This window comes from Prionailurus bengalensis, chromosome C1, assembly GCF_016509475.1.
Source record: "Prionailurus bengalensis isolate Pbe53 chromosome C1, Fcat_Pben_1.1_paternal_pri, whole genome shotgun sequence".
In the NCBI taxonomy this organism is placed as follows: Eukaryota; Metazoa; Chordata; class Mammalia; order Carnivora; family Felidae; genus Prionailurus; species Prionailurus bengalensis.
In genome coordinates, this window is record NC_057345.1 from 199167887 (window position 1) to 199190646 (window position 22760).

A 22760-nucleotide genomic window follows, 5' to 3' on the forward strand; every position below is an offset into this window, starting at 1 on the left:
GTATTTATTTTACCACAGATTAATTTATTTACATAACATTTAATGTAGAAAAGGACTATATACCACTTTTTTTTCTTACTGAAATAATTTCTTTAGTAAGATTTTTTTCTGCGTTAAATAAAGCAAGTTGCTGAAAACCAATTTTATGGTCAGAAAAACTTCATGGGCTAATACTTCAATCAACCCTTATATCTTCTCTTTGGAGATAAGTATAAATCACATTCTAAATACATATGAAGTAGTGAATTTATGATTAAATTGTTATCTATTTTGTTGTTTTATAAATTGTGGCAAATACTACTTAATATTGATGCTTTTTTTTAAAGAAAATTTTAATGTTTATTTATTTTTGAGAGAGAGAGACAGCTGTCAGCACAGAGCCTGATACAGGGCTTGAACTCACAAGTCGTGAGATCATAACCTGAGATGAAGTCAGACACTTGACCGACTTAATATTGATTCTATTATCTTAACCCTTTGGGTATTCTTCAGGGCTTCTATTAATCTGTAATATATTAATAAAATTAAGATTTATAACATAAAAATGCTTACAATTAAACATTTTTAAACAAATGTTTAACTCATCTATATAGCAAGCTTTGTAGGTATTTCTTTGTTAATAACTTTATTACTGAAATGTTTTTCTGTGTTTATACTTTTTTATTTAGCTTTATTAATTGCTACATGTATACATATAATTAAAATTATAATTATTTAAAAATCTGTAAATGATTCTCTGATGTTCCTTATGTCACTGAGAAAATAGACATTCTATGACCTCTGCCTCCCTCTCTACTTACTAGCTTGCCACCTGTGTTCTCAGGCATTCTTCTCACCTGTCACAGAAGCTGAGCCATGCACACTGTCATCTAAGGCCAACCCTCCAGTTGTCCACTGGAGCCCAGATCCTCTTAGCTGCTCAAGGACATTGCTTCAGCAATTGTCCCCTCTGTTTTCTGTATTGTAAACTTTTTCCCTCTCTGCTGGATCATTCCCATAAGCATATAGATGTCCAATAATATTTTTTATATTTTTAAAAAAGTGGAAGACAAAAAACACCCTGAACTCCACATCCTTTTTATAGGATAATCTTGATTTCCTAGGCTCCACTTTACAGTATGTCTCCTTGAAAGAGTTTATTACCAGTTCCTCATGTCCTAGTCTTATACCTACTCTGGGTGCACTATTGTCTCCATGACTGTGCTGAAAGTTTTTTCAGTGCTGCACATTGCCAAATTCAGTGACTGATTCTTAGTACTCCTCTTTATTCAGTCTGTTTTCAGCATTTGTCACTGTTGTTCATTTCTTCCTTCTTGGAACACTTTATTCACTTGGTTTGAGAGCCACAGTGCTCTCATATTCACCCACTACTTCACTAGCCCTTGTCTGTCTTAGTCTCTAGTTGGTAGTCTTTCTTTCTCTTCCTAATCTTGAAACAGTCCAGGGACTTCTTTACTTCTCTGTTTATAGTCATGCCCTAGCTGGCCTTGTCCAGTCTTATGACTTTATTTTTTTAAATCTTCTGTATTTATTTATTTATTTATTTATTTATTATTTTTTTATATGAAATTTATTGTGCAGCTGGTTTCCATATAACATCCAGTGCTCATCATCCCAACAGGTGCCCTCCTCAATGCCCATCACCCACTTTCCCCTCCCTCTCGCCCCCATCAACCCTCAGTTTATTCTCAGTTTTTAAGAGTCTCTTATGGTTTGGCTCCCTCCCTCTCAATGTCACTCCTCATTAGGGAAATGCAAATCAAAACCACACTGAGATATCACCTCACGCCATTCAGAGTGGCTAAAATGAACAAATCAGGAGGCTATAGATGCTGGAGAGGATGTGGAGAAACAGGAACCCTCTTGCACTGTTGGTGGGAATGCAAACTGGTGCAGCCGCTCTGGAAAACAGTGTGGAGGTCCTCAAAAAATTAAAAATAGATCTCCCCTATGACCCAGCAATAGCACTGTTAGGAATTGCCCCAAGGGATACAGGAGTACTGATGCATAGGGGCACTTGTACCCCAGTGTTTATAGCAGCACTTTCAACAACAGTCTTGTAACTTTAAATAGTATCTCTTTACTGATGATTCCCACGTTTGAATTCCATGTCCTGACTTTTTCCCTGAACTCTTGACATTTATTCCAAGTATTTATCTTCACTTGCAATATATTCATATTGCATTTAATATGAATAAAAGCGGGGCGCCTGGGTGGCGCAGTCGGTTAAGCGTCCGACTTCAGCCAGGTCACGATCTCGCGGTCCGTGAGTTCGAGCCCCGCATCAGGCTCTGGGCTGATGGCTCAGAGCCTGGAGCCTGTTTCCGATTCTGTGTCTCCCTCTCCCTCTGTCCCTCCCCCGTTCATGCTCTGTCTCTCTCTGTCCCAAAAATAAATAAACGTTGAAAAAAAAATTAAAAAAAAAAGAAAAAAATATGAATAAAAGCAATTCTTTTATTTCTCCAATCACCCAATTCCTACTGCATTCATTCCCATCTTCATAAATGGATGTTTGTTGTTCCACCAGTAACCGTGGAGTCATCTTTGACCACTTTTTTAACCAATGCTTGGCAGCTGATTCATAAGAAAAATTTTTTTTGGCTTCACCAATAAGTTGGCCCTGGTTTTACACCCTGTTCAGAAGGGACCTGTTTCTCATAATCTCTACTGCTACCAACTTTGTTCATGCCACCGTTGTTGCTCTTTTGAACTATTGCAACAGGCTCCAAACCAGCATCTCTGATTCTAGTCTTGCTCCTGTAGAGTTAGTTTCTTCAAAGAGATGCCAGACTAATCCTTTTAAACATAAATCTGATCGGTGTAACTTGTTTCTCAAAGCCTTCCAATGGCTTCAATCTGATTCAAGTAAAATCATATTTTTCTCTCTGGCTCCCTGCTGTCCTCCTGACCCATTTTTCACCACTCTCTCCCTTGCTCTGGCTTTTTGCTTTTTAAGGTACATGTCAAGCATCTCATTTTCTCAGGGCTTTACATTTACTCTTCTGTCAGCCAATAATGCTCTTCCCCTTCATATCTACATGACTTAGTCCTTTATTTCTTTTAGTTCTCTGCTCAAATATCACTTTACCAATCATACTTTCTGTGTTCATCCTATGTAAAATAGCACAAACACCCCCATCAGTCTCTATCTTCGTCTCTCTATCTCTCTTATCCTGCTTTATTTTACTTCATGGAACATATCACTATGCACACTAGAACAGATGGGGGCTTGGACCATTTTGTTAATTTCACCAGTGTTAGTGAATTAGTGAATTAGTGCCTGGAACATATGAGATGTTTGGTTATATTTTTTGTACTATGATGATATGAGTACCTAGCAACTAATTATTTGTTATTTTAAATATATATTGTAAATGTGGACATTTTAATTTATAAAATTAATGCCACAAATCAATTCTATAAATATCCCCTAGGAGAACTTTTTGAATTGTACATAAATTAAACCAATTTAGTAGAAAGCAACAACATAAAACCTTTTGTTTGATTTTATCCTAGGTATGAGTTAATACAGAAGGGACTAACTGAACTTAGAGATCTTGGGAATGTTCCAGATGTCTACACCCAGAATATGCTTTTAGAAAATGAGAACAAAAATTTGAAGAAAGACTTGAAACACTACAAACAGGCAGCTGAGTATGTTAATTTTTAAATGACTTTTTTTTTTCTTTTGGACCAAATAGAAGTAAAGAGCTGAATGAAGCTAACACGTGGTTAATGTACCAGAGCTTTAATTCTGAACTGAATTCTATTTAAATTCTAGTTAGAAAGAATGTGACAGGCTTCACTAGCAAGTTAATTGAACTGATGATCAGAACTCTCACAATTGCAACCCACTAGCAAGAGTTGAATGCAGGGAGTTGTATAGGAGATGTTAATTTATTATGTGGCATTTACTTTCTTATGTTTTTCATAGTCTTTTCATGGTTTGTGAAATCTTCCCCTATGAGGATAAGCTAATCTCTGAAATTATAGTAAATTTATATAAGGCAGAGAGGAAGGAAGGAGATAGTGTATTTCTCGCTAGAGAAATTTTAGTATTTGAAAATTCCCCAAAGGAAACTGCTATTTTATAATCTCCTAGCATGAATTTATGCATAGAGAAGAAACTTGACAGAAGCCAAATCTTTCTTTCTAAAATTATAGGAAGACATGCAGTTTTGGCGAACAAATTTAGATAAGCACTGTTATTCTGGCAAAGATACATATGTGAATGTGTTGACTAGGGATGAATCTACTCATCTAAGATGATATTAGATGGAAAATGCTTAGATATGAAGTAGAGAAAGTTCATGCTTTGTTCATTTTTTAATTAAACATAGTTTTCTCTGTTAAAGCATCATACTAAAACCATACATTAGATAAGTAGAACTACCATACAGGAACATAATATTTTAAAATCTTTGTAAAAAAGTTTAAAGAAACAAAACTTTGTATTGCAAAGTGAGGAAAATTTTTAAGATAAGCTACTTTTAAAAAGGTGGTGGTGAGGGGTGCCTGCGTTGCTCAGTTGGTTAAGCATATGACTCTTGGCTTAGGTCATGATCTCATGGTTTGTGAGTTCGAGCCCTGTGTCGTGTGTGGACCAGCTTGGGATTCTCTCCCTCTCCCTCTCTCTCTGCCCCTTCCCTGGTCATGTTCTTTCTTTCTTTTTCTCTCTCAAAGTAAATAAATAAATAAAATAAAAAAAAGGTCGTGGTGAATAAAAGAATAAAAGATAATTTGTATGATCATTTATTCACTTAGTATTTACACTCATAGAAAGTTGTTACACATTGTACAAATTTCATACTATCTATGGATATACTGTTTGATATTTTATGTTTTAGAGAGAAGTGTATGATGATCCATGGAATGATAAGTCACTGGAACCAGCATTCTCTCTATTCTTAGTTCATTTCTCAGAAGTGGTTTGCACTATTGGCCCTGCTGCTCACTGTGTTATTGTATAGACACCTAATGGATGCACTGGGAATTTGACACAGCAAATTTTTCAGAGTGATGCTTGGCATACTGTTTCAGTTCCTGATCTCCTTTGAATTATTGCTTGAGTTTGCTAATGTTCCTTTGAATAGATAGAATCTCTTTATTCAATGAGTTTTGCCATAGTGACATTAAATAACCATTGTTGATCACTGGTTTATTATTGAATATCATATTTAATAGCTATAATCAAAACCATATAAACTATTACCTTTGCAAATTATTAGCTCATAATCTAAACAGATATCACTCAAATGAAATCTGTTTCTTGTTTGTGTTTACTAAAATATCAGATTGCTAAATGTATATAAGATTTGCTATATTTATTAAAGTGTAATTTTAGTTTCAATGGCTTCTGATTCTCTCTCAAATCTATCTTATTTGATATAATTAAACTTTAACAGATTAGAAAAGAAAAATATTTATTTGCTTTAATCTACTTGACATGAAAAATTTGAAGGAAAGATGCCTGACCCTTAGTAGATTCCTAATATTTATGTCATTGAGTGAATATTAAGTACTTTGTACTTTCATGGCACCTAATTTTTGGATATATTCTTAGAAAATGTTTTGTAAATATTACCAACTACTACTGTCTTACTACAAGTTTGCCCCAAATTGTAATGTTTTATCACACAGGTTTTTCAATTTGACTTTTGAAGGTATTTTTCCAATAGGAATTAGTAATAAATGTGGGATTCCCTTTATAGAATTTACCCTAAAGTTTTCCTTTTCAGGATTAAAGCTACTTCTTTCTTTTAACTTATTTTTTAAAGATTTTTTAAAAATGTTTTTATTTACTTTGAGAGAGAGGAGGGGCGAGGGGATGGGGTGGGGAGAAGGAGAGGGAGAATACCAAGCATACTCTGTGCTCACAGTGCAAAGCCCAACAACACAGGACTCAGTCTCACAAACCATGAGATCATGACCTAAGCTGAAGTCAAGAGCCAGGCACTCAACCTACTGAGCCACCAGGCGCCCCTTAAGGCTATTTTTTGAGGGAAGGTAAGTGTAGATGTTAAATATTTTTTTCTAATAAGAATATTTAGTATGTAAAAAGAGTTGGGCTTACAGATATGTTAATATATTGTCCTGATAATACTGGTAGCATTTAATGATGTATCTAGAAAAGTTAGAGAAATCATGTAGCTATAAGGTTAATATTTATCTGGAGAAGAGAGTTGCCATGGAAAGAGTATCAAACTTAAGGTTCAAATACCTGGCTTCCATTATTCTGCTACTTATTAACTCAGTTTTCTTAATGTTAAACTGGGAGTAATTATACATAATATTATTAACTCCTAGGGAGTGATGTGATAATTAAATGAGACAATCTATATTAAAGAACTGTGTAAATCACAAAGTACTTTGAAAATGTCAGTTATTATTATCAATATCTCTAAAGGCTGTCATCCTTGGATTTTTTTAATCATCACATCATTAATATTTTTGAAATTCGGTAATGATGAAGCATAAAGGAAGACACGAGAAGGGAAATATTTCACTCTAAAATATCATTTGAATTGCTATACCTAAAAAAAATGGTCTTTTTCTCTGTTGTAAGCAATTCCAATTTTAGAACTGAGGTTTTCCCTATCTTGCTACAAATGCAGATTGTCATATAAAATATAGTTTCATGTATGGTATATATATGTATGTATGGTGATGAATGTTAACTATACTTATTGTGGTTGTTTTACACTATATACAAATATGAATCATTGTGTTGTACACCTGAAACTGGTACAATGTTCTATACAAATTATACCTTGATAAAAAAAAGTTTGAGAAATAGCTGGAAAATTTCTTTACACAGAGATGTTTTAAAAGGGAAAATGTACTATTAAAAAGTATTTATAGTTACATTAAAGGTAAAAGTATATATTAGCTACACTAGGGTAATAATATAAATAGTAGTTTGACAATCTTTCTTGAAAAAGGAGAATATAACTGTACTTTTAAAGTACGGACCACTTGTCATTTATTTTTTATATTTATTACACATATATTTTAATACTCAATTTAAAAATTAAAAACATAAGATAAACGTAAAAATCCTTTTGTTTTGTAACTTTTGACAGATATTGCAATCAGTTAAGTTTCATTAAAAGTTTTTTCTAGGGGCGCCTGGGTGGCGCAGTCGGTTAAGCGTCCGACTTCAGCCAGGTCAGGATCTCGCGGTCCGGGAGTTCAAGCCCCGCGTCAGGCTCTGGGCTGATGGCTCAGAGCCTGGAGCCTGTTTCCGATTCTGTGTCTCCCTCTCTCTCTGCCCCTCCCCCGTTCATGCTCTGTCTCTCTCTGTCCCAAAAATAAATAAACGTTGAAAAAAAAAATCTTTAAAACAAATTAAAAAAAAAAGTTTTTTCTAAATTACATGTGTTTGGTTATTGTGACCACTTCAAACACGTTAAAGAATAGGCAAAATATCCAAATGCAATTTCTTACACAATTACTACTATTACACTTGCTTAAACATATTTTGAAACTCATTATTTGAAACTTATTATTATTTAAATTTTCTTTTTAATGCTTTATTTATTTTTGAGAGAGACAGAGTATGAGCGGCAGAGGGGCAGAGAGAGAGGGAGACACAGAATCCGAAGGAGGCTCCAGACTTTGACTGTCAGCACAGAGCCCAACGTGGGGCTCGAACTCATGAACTGTGAGACCATGACCTGAGCTGAAGTCGGACGCTTAACAGACTGAGCCACCCAGGCACCTCTCTAATATTTTTTGTTAATTAAGTTTTTAATTTTAATTCCAGTGTAGTTAATATACAGTGTTATGTTGGTTTCAGGTATACAATATAGTCACTCAACAATTCTGTACACCATTACTCAGTGCTAATCATGATAGTGTACTCATAATCTGCTTCATCTCTTTCACCCATCCCCCACTCACCTCCCCTCTGATATGCTTTATTTTCAATGTGTACCCTCAGTTAAAGTAATGATTACTTTTTTTCAACAAGAGCATTTTTTTTACTTGAATACTTCAGAATACGTGGTTCTATAGGATATATATAAAACATTCCCTCCAAGAAAAATAGAAATACGCATTTTCTTCAAATACACACAGAAAAATCCCCTGGTTAAATCACATAAAAAAGAAACATAATAAATATTACAAATTTGAGAAGACTGAAATCATCACAAGTATATTTTTCAACTACAATGGTACAACAATAAAACAAAGCTGGAAAATCTACAATGTAAATATTAAATATTTAATATGTAAATATTAACACAGTACTGCACAAACAATGGGGCAAATAAAACAAATGGCATATCAAAATATTTCTCAAAACAAAAGAAAAAGAAAACACAATATTCCAAAATCTATGGGATGCAGCAAAGGCAGATGCTGGAGTGAAATTTATGCTATAAATGTTTGTATTAAGGAAAAAAGTTCAAATAAGCAACATTACACCACAAGGAACTAGAAAAAGAAGAAACTTAGCTGAAATTTAGTAGAAGGAAATAACAAAAATCAGAAATAAATAAAAGAGACCAGAATAAATAATAATATAACATTGAAAGTAATGAGCAGTTTTTCTAAAAAAAACAAAAACAAAATTGGCAATGCTTTAACTGTATTAACTAAGAAAAAAAAAAGACTCAAAAACCAAAATGAGAAATGGAATAGAAAACAATACAAGAGCTAATCACAGAAATATGCACTGTGATAAAGATTCCTACAATTATATACTAACGATTTAAATAACTTATGGAAAAAAATAGTTCCTAAAAACAAACAAGTTACCATGATTCAATCATGAATCTTGTATCCAAGAAGTAGGAAATCTTCTTAGACTAAAAACAAGAATGAAAGTTGAATTAGGAATCAAAGATTTCCCAGCAAAGAAAACTGCAAAGCCACTTGGTTGGTTTCATTGGTGAATTCTACCAAACATTAAAAAAAAATTAATGACAATCTTTATCAAAATCTTACAATAACAGAATAGAGGGAACACATTCCAAATCATTCCGTGAGACCAGTACTACTCTGATACCAAAGCAGGATAAAAACAATACAAGAACAAATAAGTCAAGTTTGTCTGATATTAAGCATTGCTACTCTGGCTTTGTTTGGACATCTATTTACGGATAAATGTTTCTCCATCCCTTCACTTTTAATCTGCAGGTGTTTTTAGCTACAAGAACATAGGGAAAAGTTTTTATTTTCTCAAATGAGCTTTAATTCATGGCTCTAGATTGCTAAATTTTTAAATATTTTTTTTTATTTGTGACACACACTGTTACGTTATTTTCAGGTGTGATTCACCTGAACCAACATAGTGATTCAACCTCTATATGTTATGCTATGTTCACCACAAATGTAGCCTCCATCTGTTGCCATTATATCATTGACTTTATGCCCTATGCTGTGCCTTTTATTTGTGTGACTTATTCATCCCATAACTGGGAGCCTGTATCTACCACTTTCTTTCATCTATTTTGTCCATCCTCCCCTCCCCTCCACCTGCCTTAACTTCTGGCAACCAGCAATTTGTTCTCTGTATTTATAGGTCTAATTATACTTTTTGTTTATTCATTTGTCTTGTTTTTTAGATTCCACATATGAGTGAAATCATATGGTGTTTTTCATTCTCTGACTTATTTCACTTCGCAGAATACCCTCTAGATCCATTCATGTTGCTGCAAAGAGCAAGATCTCATCCTTTTTATGGCTGCATAATATTTGTGTGTGTGTGTGTGCATGTGTGTGTGTGTGTGTGTGTGTGTGTGTCCATGTGTGTGTATGTGTGTGTGTGTGTGTGAGAGAGAGAGAGAGAGAGAGAGAGAGAGAGAAAGAGAGAGAGAGAGAGAATATCACATCTTCCTTATCCATTTGTCTATCAATGGACACTTTAGGTTGCTTCCATATCTTGGCTATTGTAATGCTGCAGTAAACATAGGGGTGTATTTATTTATTTTTATTTTTTTTTAAAATTTTTTTTTTCAACGTTTTTTATTTATTTTTGGGACAGAGCGAGACAGAGCATGAACGGGGGAGGGGCAGAGAGAGAGGGAGACACAGAATCAGAAACAGGCTCCAGGCTCTGAGCCATCAGCCCAGAGCCTGACGCGGGGCTCGAACTCACAGACCGCGAGATCGTGACCTGGCTGAAGTCGGACGCTTAACCGACTGCGCCACCCAGGCGCCCCTTATTTTTTTGAATTAGTGTTTTCATTTTCTTTGGGTAAATACTCAGTAGTGGAATTAGTGGATCATATAGTATTTCAATTTTTAGTTTTTGAGAACCCTCTATACTCTTTTCCATAGTGGCTGCACCAATTTACATTTACACCAACAGTGCATGAGGGTTCCTTTTTTTCTACATCCTTGCCAACATTTGTTTCTTTTGTTTTTCATACTAGCCATTCTGACAGGTGTGAGGTAATAGATATCTCATTGTAATTTTGATTTGAATTTCCCAGATGATTAGTGATGTAGATCATCTTTTCACATGTCTGTTGGACATTTGTATGTCTTTTTCGGAAAAATGTCAGCTTGTCTGCTCATTTTAAAATTGGTGTTGAGTTGTATAAGGTCTTCATATATTTTGGATATTAACCTCCTATTGGATATATCATTTGCAAATATCTTCTCCATTTCAGTTGATTGCTTTTTTTGTTGTTGTTGATGGTTTCTTTCACTGTGCAAACCTTTTTATTTTGATGTAGTTTCAATAGTTTATTTTGCTGTAATTCCAATTGTCATTTTAAATGCAGAGATAGAATTTAAGCAACCTGCCACACATCTAAGGAGTTGTTGATCATTGAATGAAAACTAGAAAGCATCACTTGGAATTATCATATCATTTACAGTTGACACTATTTCATAAACCTTGTTTTACCTGGTAGTTCACATGCTACAATATTCACCTCAGTCTGAGGTCCACAAAAGCTATTACGAGTTTTATTAATTAAGAACCTGTTTGCTTAATCTTGTTTTGTATCTTGACTGGTGCTTTATGTCACCTTCTCATAATATAGACATTGAAAATATTCTCAGTTGGATGGTTTACTCCTAAAGCCTCATTGTACTTGTACTTTAATATCCTGTAGTCTGACTTCCACCACACCTATCCTACTCAACTGTGCATCCTATTTCATTCTTCTATTCCTTCACTTTCTGTGACAGCATGATGTTCTACCTCTTCTACTCACTCAATGAGAGGCTTCCTCCCCGCTGCCCCCCGCCGCCATTTCCTATCTCTGCACTACTAATACTCTCTAAGGCTGTTCTGTCTAATAAGATAGCCACTAACTACATGTGTATTGTAACACATATAACATGTGATGGTAAACTTCATGAAGAAAAGTAACATGGGTAAATCTGGTAGAGATAAATGGGGTGCAGTTTTATATAGTGTGGTGAGGGAAGTCCTGTCTGATATCTGAAGAAACTGAGGGAGAAGGTCATGTCTAAACTTGGGAAAAGGGAATTTTAGGCAGAGAGAAGAGGAAGTACAGAGAACCTATGGTGAGCACGGCTTGGTTTGTTAGGGGACTAGTAAGGAGACCGTAGTGACTAGAACCAGGGGCAATTGGTAGAGGCCTTTGTTAGAACTTTGCTTTTTCCCCTCTGAGTGAGATGTGAGGCTGATGGATAGTTTTGAAGAAAAGCATGTGATCTTGTTTTTGTTGGAAAATAGACTGGATGGAGGGACATGATGGAAATAGGGAATACATTATACCCTGCATAACCTTCTTGTAGGTTGACTTATCTGGCTACAGCAGAACAATAATGAAATCAAACAAAATTTTATGGTACATTTAGGTTCTTGAAAGTACCGTATTTGCTCTTATCAAACTCAGCATTACTAACCCCACTCAGATTTTGGTTTAGAACAGACATTGATATCAGATCAGGTATTGTGAATAGAGCAACACAAATATATGATGCTCTACCCTTTATCAGATATAATAATATAATTATCAGTAATTTTCCTCTTGGGTAAATGGATTGATATTATCTTTCCCTGAGGGGAATAATTTTAAAGTGTTTCACACAATGCCTATTACATGGTCAGTGCTCAATAAAGATTAAACCAGTATTCTGCATGACAGCACCCTTTCTTTCTTTCATAACATTCACTACAGTTTATGGCTATCTGAGTTTGTATTGTATATTATATTGTATTTCCTTGTTAATTTTCTCAATACTCCTGTAAACTTGATGAAGGCAACAATTGTACCTGACTTACCCATTATAGGATAATGAACATAGTACCTGGTATACGATATATATTAAGTAGGTAGAATAGCATCATCATCATTATATTTGTCAACCTTATTAGCAATAGCAGCAACACTGAATAAACAACCAAAAGTGGGATTTCTTCCAGAACGATGGTACACAGCAATTTATTTATTTACATATAATAACCTTCTAATTCTGAAAAAATATCAAGCATTTAGAAAGTCAAGATAGAATAATGAACCTCATGGGCCTCTTAGTTTCAACACTTAGCATCTTTCTGCTGTTGTTATTTTATCTCTCTCCCTCCCCACACCCCACCCTGCACCCACTTAATATCTTCCTTTTTACAATTCTTTTTTTGAGTTACAATTTACATAAATCAAAATGTACAAGTCATAGCTACAGAATTTTGGCAGATAGTTTTGTGACCTCCATACCCATCTTAATATAGAACATTCCTATCTACCCAGAGATTTCTGTGTCCTTTCTGCATGTCCCTTGCATCTCTGCCCCTGCAATCAGTGTTTTGATATATCAGTATTCTGATATTTGACCAGTTTGCCTGTTTGAGAATTTCATAAATGGAATCATAGAATGCGCATTTATTTGTGTTTGGTGTCTTATACTCAGCATAAACTCTGTAAAATATATGTATGATTTTTGAATTTATCAGTAATTTTCCCCCTTTTGTTGCTATGTAGTATTCTTTTGTGTGATGTATACCACATTTTGTTTACTCTTTTTCTACTGGATCGTTTTCAAATGTGGTCCCTAGTGAATAATACTACTATGAAGATTTGTGTATGTCTTCTTATGGGAATGTGTCTTCTTCTTTTGGTTAAAAACTTAGGCGTGGGATTTCTAGACTTGGTCTAGGATAAGTGCATATTTATAAGAAATTGACAGTTCATGTTCCAACATTCAGTTGGATCATTTTAAATTCTCAGTAGCAATATATGAGAGTTCTAGTTGCTCCACATTGTCACCAACATTAAGTTTCATTAAGGTTTTTTATTTTAGCCATTTTTGTAATTGTACAGTAGCGGCTTTTTATGGTTTTGATATGTACTTCCCAATACCTAATGGTGTTGAATGTGTGTGTGTGTGTGTGTGTGTGTGTGTGTGTGTGTGTGATTATTGGCTGTTCATTTCTCCTGCTTTCTGGGTAAGTCCTGCCCATTTTTAGTTGAATTGTTTGTCTTATTGTTGAGTTGTAAATGTTCTTTACATATTATGCATACAAATCTTTTATCAGAATATTGTGAATATTTTCTCCCAGTTTGTGGCTTCACTTAATTTCTTTATGGTGTCTTTGGGTGAGCAGAAGTTTTAAATTTTGATGAAGTCTAATTAATTTTTTATAGTATTGCTTTTAATATTTTGTCTGCGATACCAATGCCTACTCCCAGGTCTGAAAGATATTATTCTGTGCTTCTAAAACCTTTAAAGATTTAGAATTTTTATTTCAGCTTATATCTATCATTCATTTTGTATATGGTGTAAGGCAGGAGCTACAGGTTAATTTTCTTTTTTATAAGAATATCCAATTGTTCCAGCACCATTCTTAAAAAATTTTCATCCATCCCTGAATTTCTTTGGCATATTTATTGAAAATTACTTGACCCTATAATTGTGGGTCTATTTCTAGATTCTTTTCTGTTCCATTTATCTACTTATTTGTCTTTATTCTGTTACCACACTCCTGATTACTGTAGCTTTAGGTAAGTTCTTGAGGTCAAGTAGTGTTAGTCCTATAGCTTTGTTCTTATTTAAAGATAATTTGGCTATTCTAGGTCCTTTGTATTTCCATATAAATTTTAGAGTCACTTTGTTAATTTCGGTAGAAAGGTGGGGGTTTAATATTGAGTTGAATTTATAACATGAATTGGGAAGAATGAGTGTGTGTGTGTGAGTGTGTGTGTTGCTATGTACATACACGTATATTTACATATTCATATATAGTTTTAAGGATTGATGTATTTATAAATTTTAGTCTTCTATTTACATGGTATATCCCTTCATTTATTTAGACTATCCTTAACTTAATACTGTATATTTATGAGGGAGATTGAAATTTATGCCTTTTGCATCTAGTTATCTAATGTATATATTTTGTTGTTATTTTGTGAACTCCATATCATAGAGAGTGTAGCCCCAGGGCCTATGTGTGACAAATAGGAGGGACTTAAGTGAATGTGTGCTGTTAACATTTTGACTTTTTGTTAAGCTTTTGTTAAGCTTTGTTAAGCTTTTAATAATTTTTAGAGCGCCTGGGTGGCTCAGTGGGTTAAGCGTCCAACTTTGGCTCCAGTCATGATCGCACAGTTTGTGAGTTTGCACCGTGCATCCAGCTCTCTGCTGTCAACACAGAGCCTGCTTTGGATACTCTGTCCCCTTCTCTCTCTGCCCCTCCCCAGCTTGTGCTCTAAATAAATAAGTAAACAAACAAACAAAAATAATTTTTAGAGTAATTAATTGATGATTTTGCCCCTTTTTTATACCATTCCCTTAGAGTAGGTATCATTTTCCCTTCATGATGGAAATTTTAACAATGAACTATAAAGTTAAGTCTTGCCCCATTTAGAGTACTGTGGTCCTTTGCTGGGCTTTACATTAAAGAAATATAATGCAGACCAGAAAAGTTTTATTGAGTGTACTAAAGGTTTGACAGAAAAGAAAAACTGACTAGGAATTGCAAATTAGAAGATTAAAATGTATCATTTTAAAAATAATGAAATACCTTTTTTAACCTTCTGCCTGAAAATATAAACAAAGAAAATTAAAGTTAAATGGCAGTTAATATTGAAGAAAAATTAGATGCTTTAGTAAGCAGCCCTAACTCCACTTACAAAATTCACTTCTATAGAAGGTCAGAGAGTATCCAGTTTTTCTGAAGAACCATTTTAATTTAATGACATTCAGAAACAAACACTGTGGAAATAAAGATAATAATGAGGCCCATAAAATTTTATGGTTTAGTGTTTAGGTAATTGCTTGTTAAATTAAGAAGGTATTTTTTCTGGACATGGGTATACCCCTTTCTTTTTTGGTTAAGAATATAAGGAAAGTTTTCCTCTAATATGGTTGAACCCATTTTGGCTATCCAAAAATTATTCCAGTATTAATATTAGTGGGTTAAATTAACTTACAACCAGTTGAAAATAATGAAATAATTGGTAATACTGTAATTGGAAATAATGTAATACTGTTACCACAAGTTAATTTGCTTTTTGTTTATGCATGAGAAAAATACATGACAAAGATGGCCTACTTTGGTGCAGATAAACAAGTAAATGTATGCTTCCTTTTGTCAAATTGTATAACAAAATAACCCAATAAATCTATTATTAAATGGTTGTTCCAAATACTTCATTAAAACTAGTTAATAAAATTATTTTACTGGGGGCATTCACTTAAAAATAATTTTTAAGAGCACACTATTAAATCACATTTATAATTTGAAACATGGAGATTTGGGGACAGTACTTTTAAGTATGATACAAATATGAGTATCTTAATAGCTTATATTTTAATTATAGGTTTTGATATGCTGGTTTCTTGAAATGGGGAAATTAGATAGTCATTCTGCCATTTCATTAAGAAAAAGCATGCAAATGACATATCTGATAAAGAATTAGTATCTAAAATATATAAACTTATCAAACTCAAAACCCCCAAAACAAATAATCCAGTTAAGAAATGGGCAGAAGATAGGAATCAATAAGTATTTTTTTAAAGGAAGACATCCAGATGGCCAACAGACACATGAAAAGATGTTCAGTAACATCATCAGGGAAATACAAATCAAAAGCATGATACCACCTCACACTTGTCAGAATGGCTAAAATTAATAAGACAGGAAACAATGGATGTTCGTGAAGATGTGGAGAAAGGGAAACCATCTTACACTACTGGTGGGAATGCAAACTGGTACAACCACTCTAGAAAATAGGAGGTGAGTTTCTGAAAAGGTTAAAAATAAAACTACCCTAATACCCAGCGATTGCACTGCTAGGTATTTACCTAAAGGATACAAAGATACTGGTTTGATTGGACACACATCCCCGATGTTCATATATCAGCATTACAATAATGGCAAAATTATGGAAAGAGCCCAAATGTCCATAGACTGATGAATGGATAAAAAAGATGTGGTATATACATATAATAGAATATTACTTAGCCATCAAAAAGAATGAAATCTTGCCATTTGGATCAATGTGGATGGAGCTAGGGTGTATTATGTTAAGTGAAATAAGTCAGAGAAAGACAAATACCATATGATTTCACTCATATGTGGGATTTAAAAAAAAAACAAATGAACATAGGGGAAGGGGAAAAGAAAGAGGGAAGCAAACCATAAAAGACTCTTAACTATAGAGAACAAACAGGATTGATGGTAAGTGGGAGATGGGCTAAATGGGTGATGGGTATTAAGGAGGGCACTTGTGTTGAGCAATGGGTGTTATATGTAACTGATGAATCACTAAATTCTACTTTTTTTAAATGTTTATTTATTTTTGAGAGAGACAGAGCATGAGCAGGGGAGGGTCAGAGAGAGAAGGAGACACAGAATGTGAAGCAAGTTCCAGGCTCTGAGCTGTCAGCACAGAGCCCAACGCAGGGCTTGAACTCACGAGCTGTGAAATCATGACCTGAGCAGAAGTTGGATGCTTAACCAACTGAGCCACCCAGGGACCCCTAAATTCTACTTCTGAAACTAATATTACACTATATGTTAGCTAGAATTTAAATAAAAGTTTGAATGAATAAATAAATAGAATATAAAAAAAGAAAAAACATATAAGATGTGTGTTCTTTATTACTGTACTTTAAATAGAATCTGGAGTCTTAGTAAAAGATTTGTTTTAAAACCACAATGATGCTGTATTAATGTAATGAGAAAATATTATATAGTTTAAAATATTGTTTATACAAATATTATACATTTTATTTTTTAGTACAACTTTTATTTTCTTTTTATTAAGCATATGGGCAGTAGGAAGGTCATAACAGAAGCATCACCATGAAATGAATTTAAATTGTTTTACTGAGTAAACTTCATTTGTGCAAATAGAAAGCAAGTCCCTGAAAACCAATTTAATGGTCAGAAAAACTTTAAGGTCTAATACTTTAATCAATTCCTGTGCTTTCTTTCCTGGGATAAGTACAAATAGTCCTGCAAATGTGTATTTAAAAAGGGAGTTGATGCAATGCTGCACATTTATAGTTCAGCTTAAGAAACTTGGCATTATTTTTCTAAGTATTTTTTAACCTATTATGGGTTTACATTTCAGGTAAGATAAAACATTTGCTCTTTTATATAATTCATGAAGTTGTTGAAAGTAAGACAGCTTTCTTAGACTCAAAATAGAGATTCATAAAAGTTTAAATTCTTTTATAAAGATATATAGTGTTACTAATAATCATGTATCCTGATATTTTGTCCATTAGAAGATATTTATCTACTGGCATGCCCCCTATTTTAGGTAAATAAATCTTGCTGTTAGAGGAATTGAGTGTATCTGGTAGTTGTGGTAACAGTACAATTTATTGAGTATTTTTATGTGCAAGATGGTATATAAGTCACTTTACATAGTTTTCTTCTAAATGAATGAGAATTCCAGTGATGTTCTTGTGTTTTCACAACAAAAAAATCAACTTAGCCTTTTTTAGTCACTCTACTCAAACTCTTTCTCTCTCCTCTTCATCCATTATTCATTAGGCATATGATGGCAGAGGGATTCTCTCATTTTTGGTCCATCTTAATTCACACTGAGGGTTAAAATCTGGACAAAATAAATTGTTTTTTTTTTCATCTGATAATTGACATATTCCTCAGAATTTTTTTCGAGACTGAATATTTAAATCAACTTCAAGGTTATTGACATGGAAATGAAGTGGAGGGTTAGATGGTGGGAATAGACTATAAGTACTGTGACACACTACTTGTGATAAAAACTACAACATTTGTGGTAAAATAAAGAACATGTCAAGGAAAAGGTCATGTCAAAAGGGGGGAGGTTTGAGGGTTTGAGGAAAAAGAAATAACTTGAAAGTATGCATGAGACACTTTCACCATATGCCATATATGACTTGATCTTTAAGTAAGGTCTCACTGATCATAATTTGCCCTATCAGGAGCCTGAAAACCTAAGCTCATCCCATTTCTTGGGCAGCATCCCAGTAACTTCTCCTCAGTGATTGCTCTGACATAGATCTTAATGCAGAAATCTATCTTTTTGCATTTATTTTATGTGAATCTGAATTTGGAAATTCTGTAAGACAAAGAAGTAGATTTATTACATTCTGACCTCTAGTGCATTGTAAGAACTCTAATTCAGTCCACCCATTCTTCAGAACATGGGAGTCTCAGTGCAGTAGTTAACTAGGTTAGTTTTTCAGTTAACTAAGACTGTTAGATAGCTACTTTTTCATTATAATTATATTTTACATTATCAGATTGTGAAACTAATGTATTATCGAGGTAGGTGAAATATTCCTATTAATTTTTTACCTACAGCCCAGGCTTAGAAAGAATAGTCTTGCTTGCTTTCTATCACAGGTTTGCAGAAGGTATATCCAGTTGAACAATGTTTCTTATTACAATACTGATACTAAAGAGCCTTTTTTATCAAGTTACCAATTATTTTACTAAAATGATCTGCAGGTGGTATATATGTCTCATATGAACTGCCAGAATAAAATCTTGGTTTTCCAGAACATATATGCTTTCTTTTTCACAATTATCAGAACTAAGTAGCCGAATACCATTGTCTTTTAACCATATATTCAAGCACATTTAGAATTAAACTTGGTAAAATATTTTATTTGTAATTATTTTGAATTATCCTGTTTTAAATATGTATTTCAATTCTGTAAACCAATTCTTTTTGTAAGTAGATGAATTGTAAATTATTTTGGCAGCATACATTTAATTTTCTTTTACTTAAATGAAATATGAATGACTATTCTTGAAGCTATAGGTAGTGGCCGGTTCATCTCCCAACCCTATATATACTATGTTGGTGAGAATCCTTCAATGTGAATTATAATGGAATCTTTATTTCTTTAATTATCTTTAGAATTACTCAATACTGGATTTGAACTGATTACTAAATAATTTTTTTTTTCAGTAAGGAATTAGCAGTGATATTTTTAGACGTTTTAATTTAAATTCCAGTTAATATATAGTGTGGTATTAATTTTAGGTGTATAATATAGAGATTCAACACTTTCATATAACACCCAGTATTTATTACAACTACCCTCCTTAATCTCCATCACTATTTAACCCATCCCCAACGACTTCCTTTCTGGTAACCATCAGTTTGATCTTTATAGTTACATGACTCTTTTTTCCCCTTTGCTCCTTTGTTTTATCTCTTAAATTTCACATGAGTGAAATCATATGGTATTTGTCTTTCTCTGACTTCTTTCACCTAGCTCCATTCGTGTTGTTGTGAATGGCAAGATTTCATTCGTGTTTAGGGCTGAGTAATATTCCATTGTATGCATATATTGCATCTTCTTTATGTATTTACTAATCAATGGGTGCTTGGGCTGTTTCCATAATTTGACTATTGTAGATAATGCTGTTATACACATCAGGGTGCATGTATCTATTTGAATTAGTAGTTTTGTATACTTTAGGTAAATACTAGTAGTACAATTGCTGGATCATAAGGTAGTTCTATTTTTAACTTTTTGAGAAACCTGCATACTGTTTTCCATAGTAGGCTGTACCAGTTTTCATTCCTACTGATAGTGCAAGAGGGTTCCCCTTTCTCCATATCCTCACCAACATCTGTTGTTTTCTTGTGTTGTTGATTTTAGCCATTCTGACAGGTGTAAGGAGATATCTCATTATAGTTTCTTTTTTAAGTTTATTTATTTTTGAGAGAGAACACAAGGGGGGGGGGGAGCAGAGAGACAGAGAGAAGGAGACACAGAAGCAGTCTCCAGACTGAGCCATCAACGCAGAATCCCATGTGAGGCTTGAGCCATGTACTGTGAGATCATGACATGAACTGAAGTTGGACACTTAACTGACCGAGCCGCTAAGGTGCCCCCTCATTGTAGTTTTGATTTGTATTTCCTTGATCATCAGTGATATTGAGCATCTATTCATGTGTCTGTTGGCCATCTGGATGTCTTCTTTGGAAAAATATGTCTCCTGCTCATTTTTAACTTGATTATGTATTTTTGGATTTTGAGTTTTATAATTTTTTTATACATTTTGAATACTAGCCCTTTTTCAGATATGTCATTTGCAAATATCTTCTCCCTTTCTGTTGTTTGCCTTTTAGTTTTTCTGTTTCCTTTGCTGTGCAGAAGTTTTTACTTTGATGAAGTCCCAATAGTTTATTTTTGCTTTTGTTTCCCTTTCCTCAGGAGACACCTTGAAAGAAGTTGCTATAGCCAATGTCAAGGAGGTTACTGCCTGTGTTCTCTATAGGAATTTTATGGTTTCTGGCCTCACAGTTAGGTCTTTAATCCATTTCAAATTTATTTTTGTGTATGGCATAAGAAAGTGGTCCAGTTTTATTCTTTTGCATGTAGTTGTCCTGTTCCAAACACCATTTGTCAAAGAGACAGTCTCTTTCCCATTGGATATTCTTTCCTGATGTGTTGGAGATTAATTGACCATAAAATTGGGGGTTCATTTCTGGGCTTTCTATTCTGTTCTATTGATATATGTGTCTATTTTTGTGCCAGTACCATAGTGTTTTTTAAGTGATTCTTTTTATTTAAAAATTAATTAATTAATTAATTAATTATTTTTGAGAGAGATACAGAGAGCAGGGGTAGGGGGAAGAGGGAGAGAGAATCTTAAGCAGGCTGCATGCCCTGCATGGAGTCTGACTTGGGGCTTGATCTCACTTGTGTGAGATTACAACCTAAGCCAAAATCAAGAGTTGGACACTTAAATGACCGAGCCACCCAGTACCATACTGTTTTTTTTCCAATATATGAAGTTTATTGTCAAATTGGTTTGTATACAACACCCAGTGCTCATCCCAAAAGGTGTCCTCCTCAATACCCATCACCCACCTTCCCCTCCCCCCCACCCCCCATCAACCCTCAGTTTGTTCTCAGTTTTTAAGAGTCTCTTATGCTTTGGCTCTCTTCCACTCTAACCTCTTTTTTTTTTCCTTCCCCTCCCCCATGAGTTTCTGTTAAGTTTCTTAGGATCCACATAAGAGTGAAACCATATGGTATCTGTCTTTCTCTGTATGGCTTATTTCACTTAGCATCACACTCTCAAGTTCCATCCACGTTGCTACAAAGGGCCATATTTCATTCTTTCTCATTGCCATGTAGTACTCCATTGTGTATATAAACCACAATTTCTTTATCCATTCCTCAGTTGATGGACATTTAGGCTCTTTCCATAATTTGGCTATTGTTGAGAGTGCTGCTATAAACATTGGGGTACAAGTGCCCCTGTGCGTCAGTACTCCTGTATCCCTTGGGTCAATTCCTAGCAGTGCTATTGCTGGGTCATAGGGTAGGTCTATTTTTAATTTTTTGAGGAACCTCCACACTGTTTTCCAGAGTGGCTGCACCAATTTGCATTCCCACCAACAGTGCAAGAGGGTTCCCGTTTCTCCACATCCTCTCCAGCATCTAGAATCTCCTGATTTGTTCATTTTGGCCACTCTGACTGGCATGCGGTGATATCTGAGTGTGGTTTTGATTTGTATTTCCCTGATGAGGAGCGATGTTGAGCATCTTTTCATGTGCCTGTTGGCCATCCGGATTTCTTCTTTAGAGAAGTGTCTATTCATGTTTTCTGCCCATTTCTTCACTGGGTTATTTGTTTTTTGGGTGTGGAGTTTGGTGAGCTCTTTATAGATTTTGGATACTAGCCCTTTGTCTGATATGTCATTTGCAAATATCTTTTCCCATTCCGTTGGTTGCCTTTTAGTTTTGTTGGTTGTTTCCTTTGCTGTGCAGAAGCTTTTTATCTTCATAAGGTCCCAGTAGTTCATTTTTGCTTTTAATTCCCTTGCCTTTGGGGATGTGTCAAGTAAGAGATTGCTACGGCTGAGGTCAGAGAGGTCTTTTCCTGCTTTTTCCTCTAGGGTTTTGATGGTTTCCTGTCTCACATTTAGGTCCTTTATCCATTTTGAGTTTATTTTTGTGAGTGGTGTGAGAAAGTGGTCTAGTTTCAACCTTCTGCATGTTGCTGTCCAGTTCTCCCAGCACCATTTGTTAAAGAGACTGTCTTTTTTTTCCATTGGATGTTCTTTCCTGCTTTGTCAAAGATTAGTTGGCTATACCTTTGTGGGTCTAGTTCTGGGGTTTCTATTCTATTCCATTGGTCTATATGTCTGTTTTTGTGCCAAGTACCATACTGTTTTGATCACTACAAGATTTAATATAACTTGAAGTCGAGAATTATGATGCCTCCAGCTTTGCTTTTCTTTTTCAAGGTTGCTTTGGCTATTTGGGATCTTTTGTGGTTCTGTACAAATTTTAGAATTTTTTTTCTGTGAACATGATGGTGGTATTTTGGTAGGGATTGCATTAAATGTGTAGATTGC

At 34.4% G+C, this 22760-nt stretch overlaps 1 protein-coding gene across 3 annotated transcripts in view; it reads left to right on the forward strand.

The window, feature by feature from the left end:
• Positions 1-22760, forward strand: part of LOC122481729 (sperm-associated antigen 16 protein-like) — a 61636-nt gene that overhangs the window by 17395 nt on the left and 21481 nt on the right. The window contains exon 5 of one of the 3 annotated variants that reach the window (XR_006296929.1): positions 3517-3654. The exons of 1 other annotated variant lie outside the window; for it this stretch is intronic. Coding sequence is in view for 1 of the 2 variants with exons in the window: in XM_043577729.1 (XP_043433664.1) it covers positions 3517-3670 (154 nt within the window). In the remaining variant the exon portion in view is untranslated. Of the gene's footprint in view, positions 1-3516; positions 4592-22760 lie in introns of those variants that run through there. One more of the 3 variants, XM_043577729.1, reaches the window with a different exon arrangement.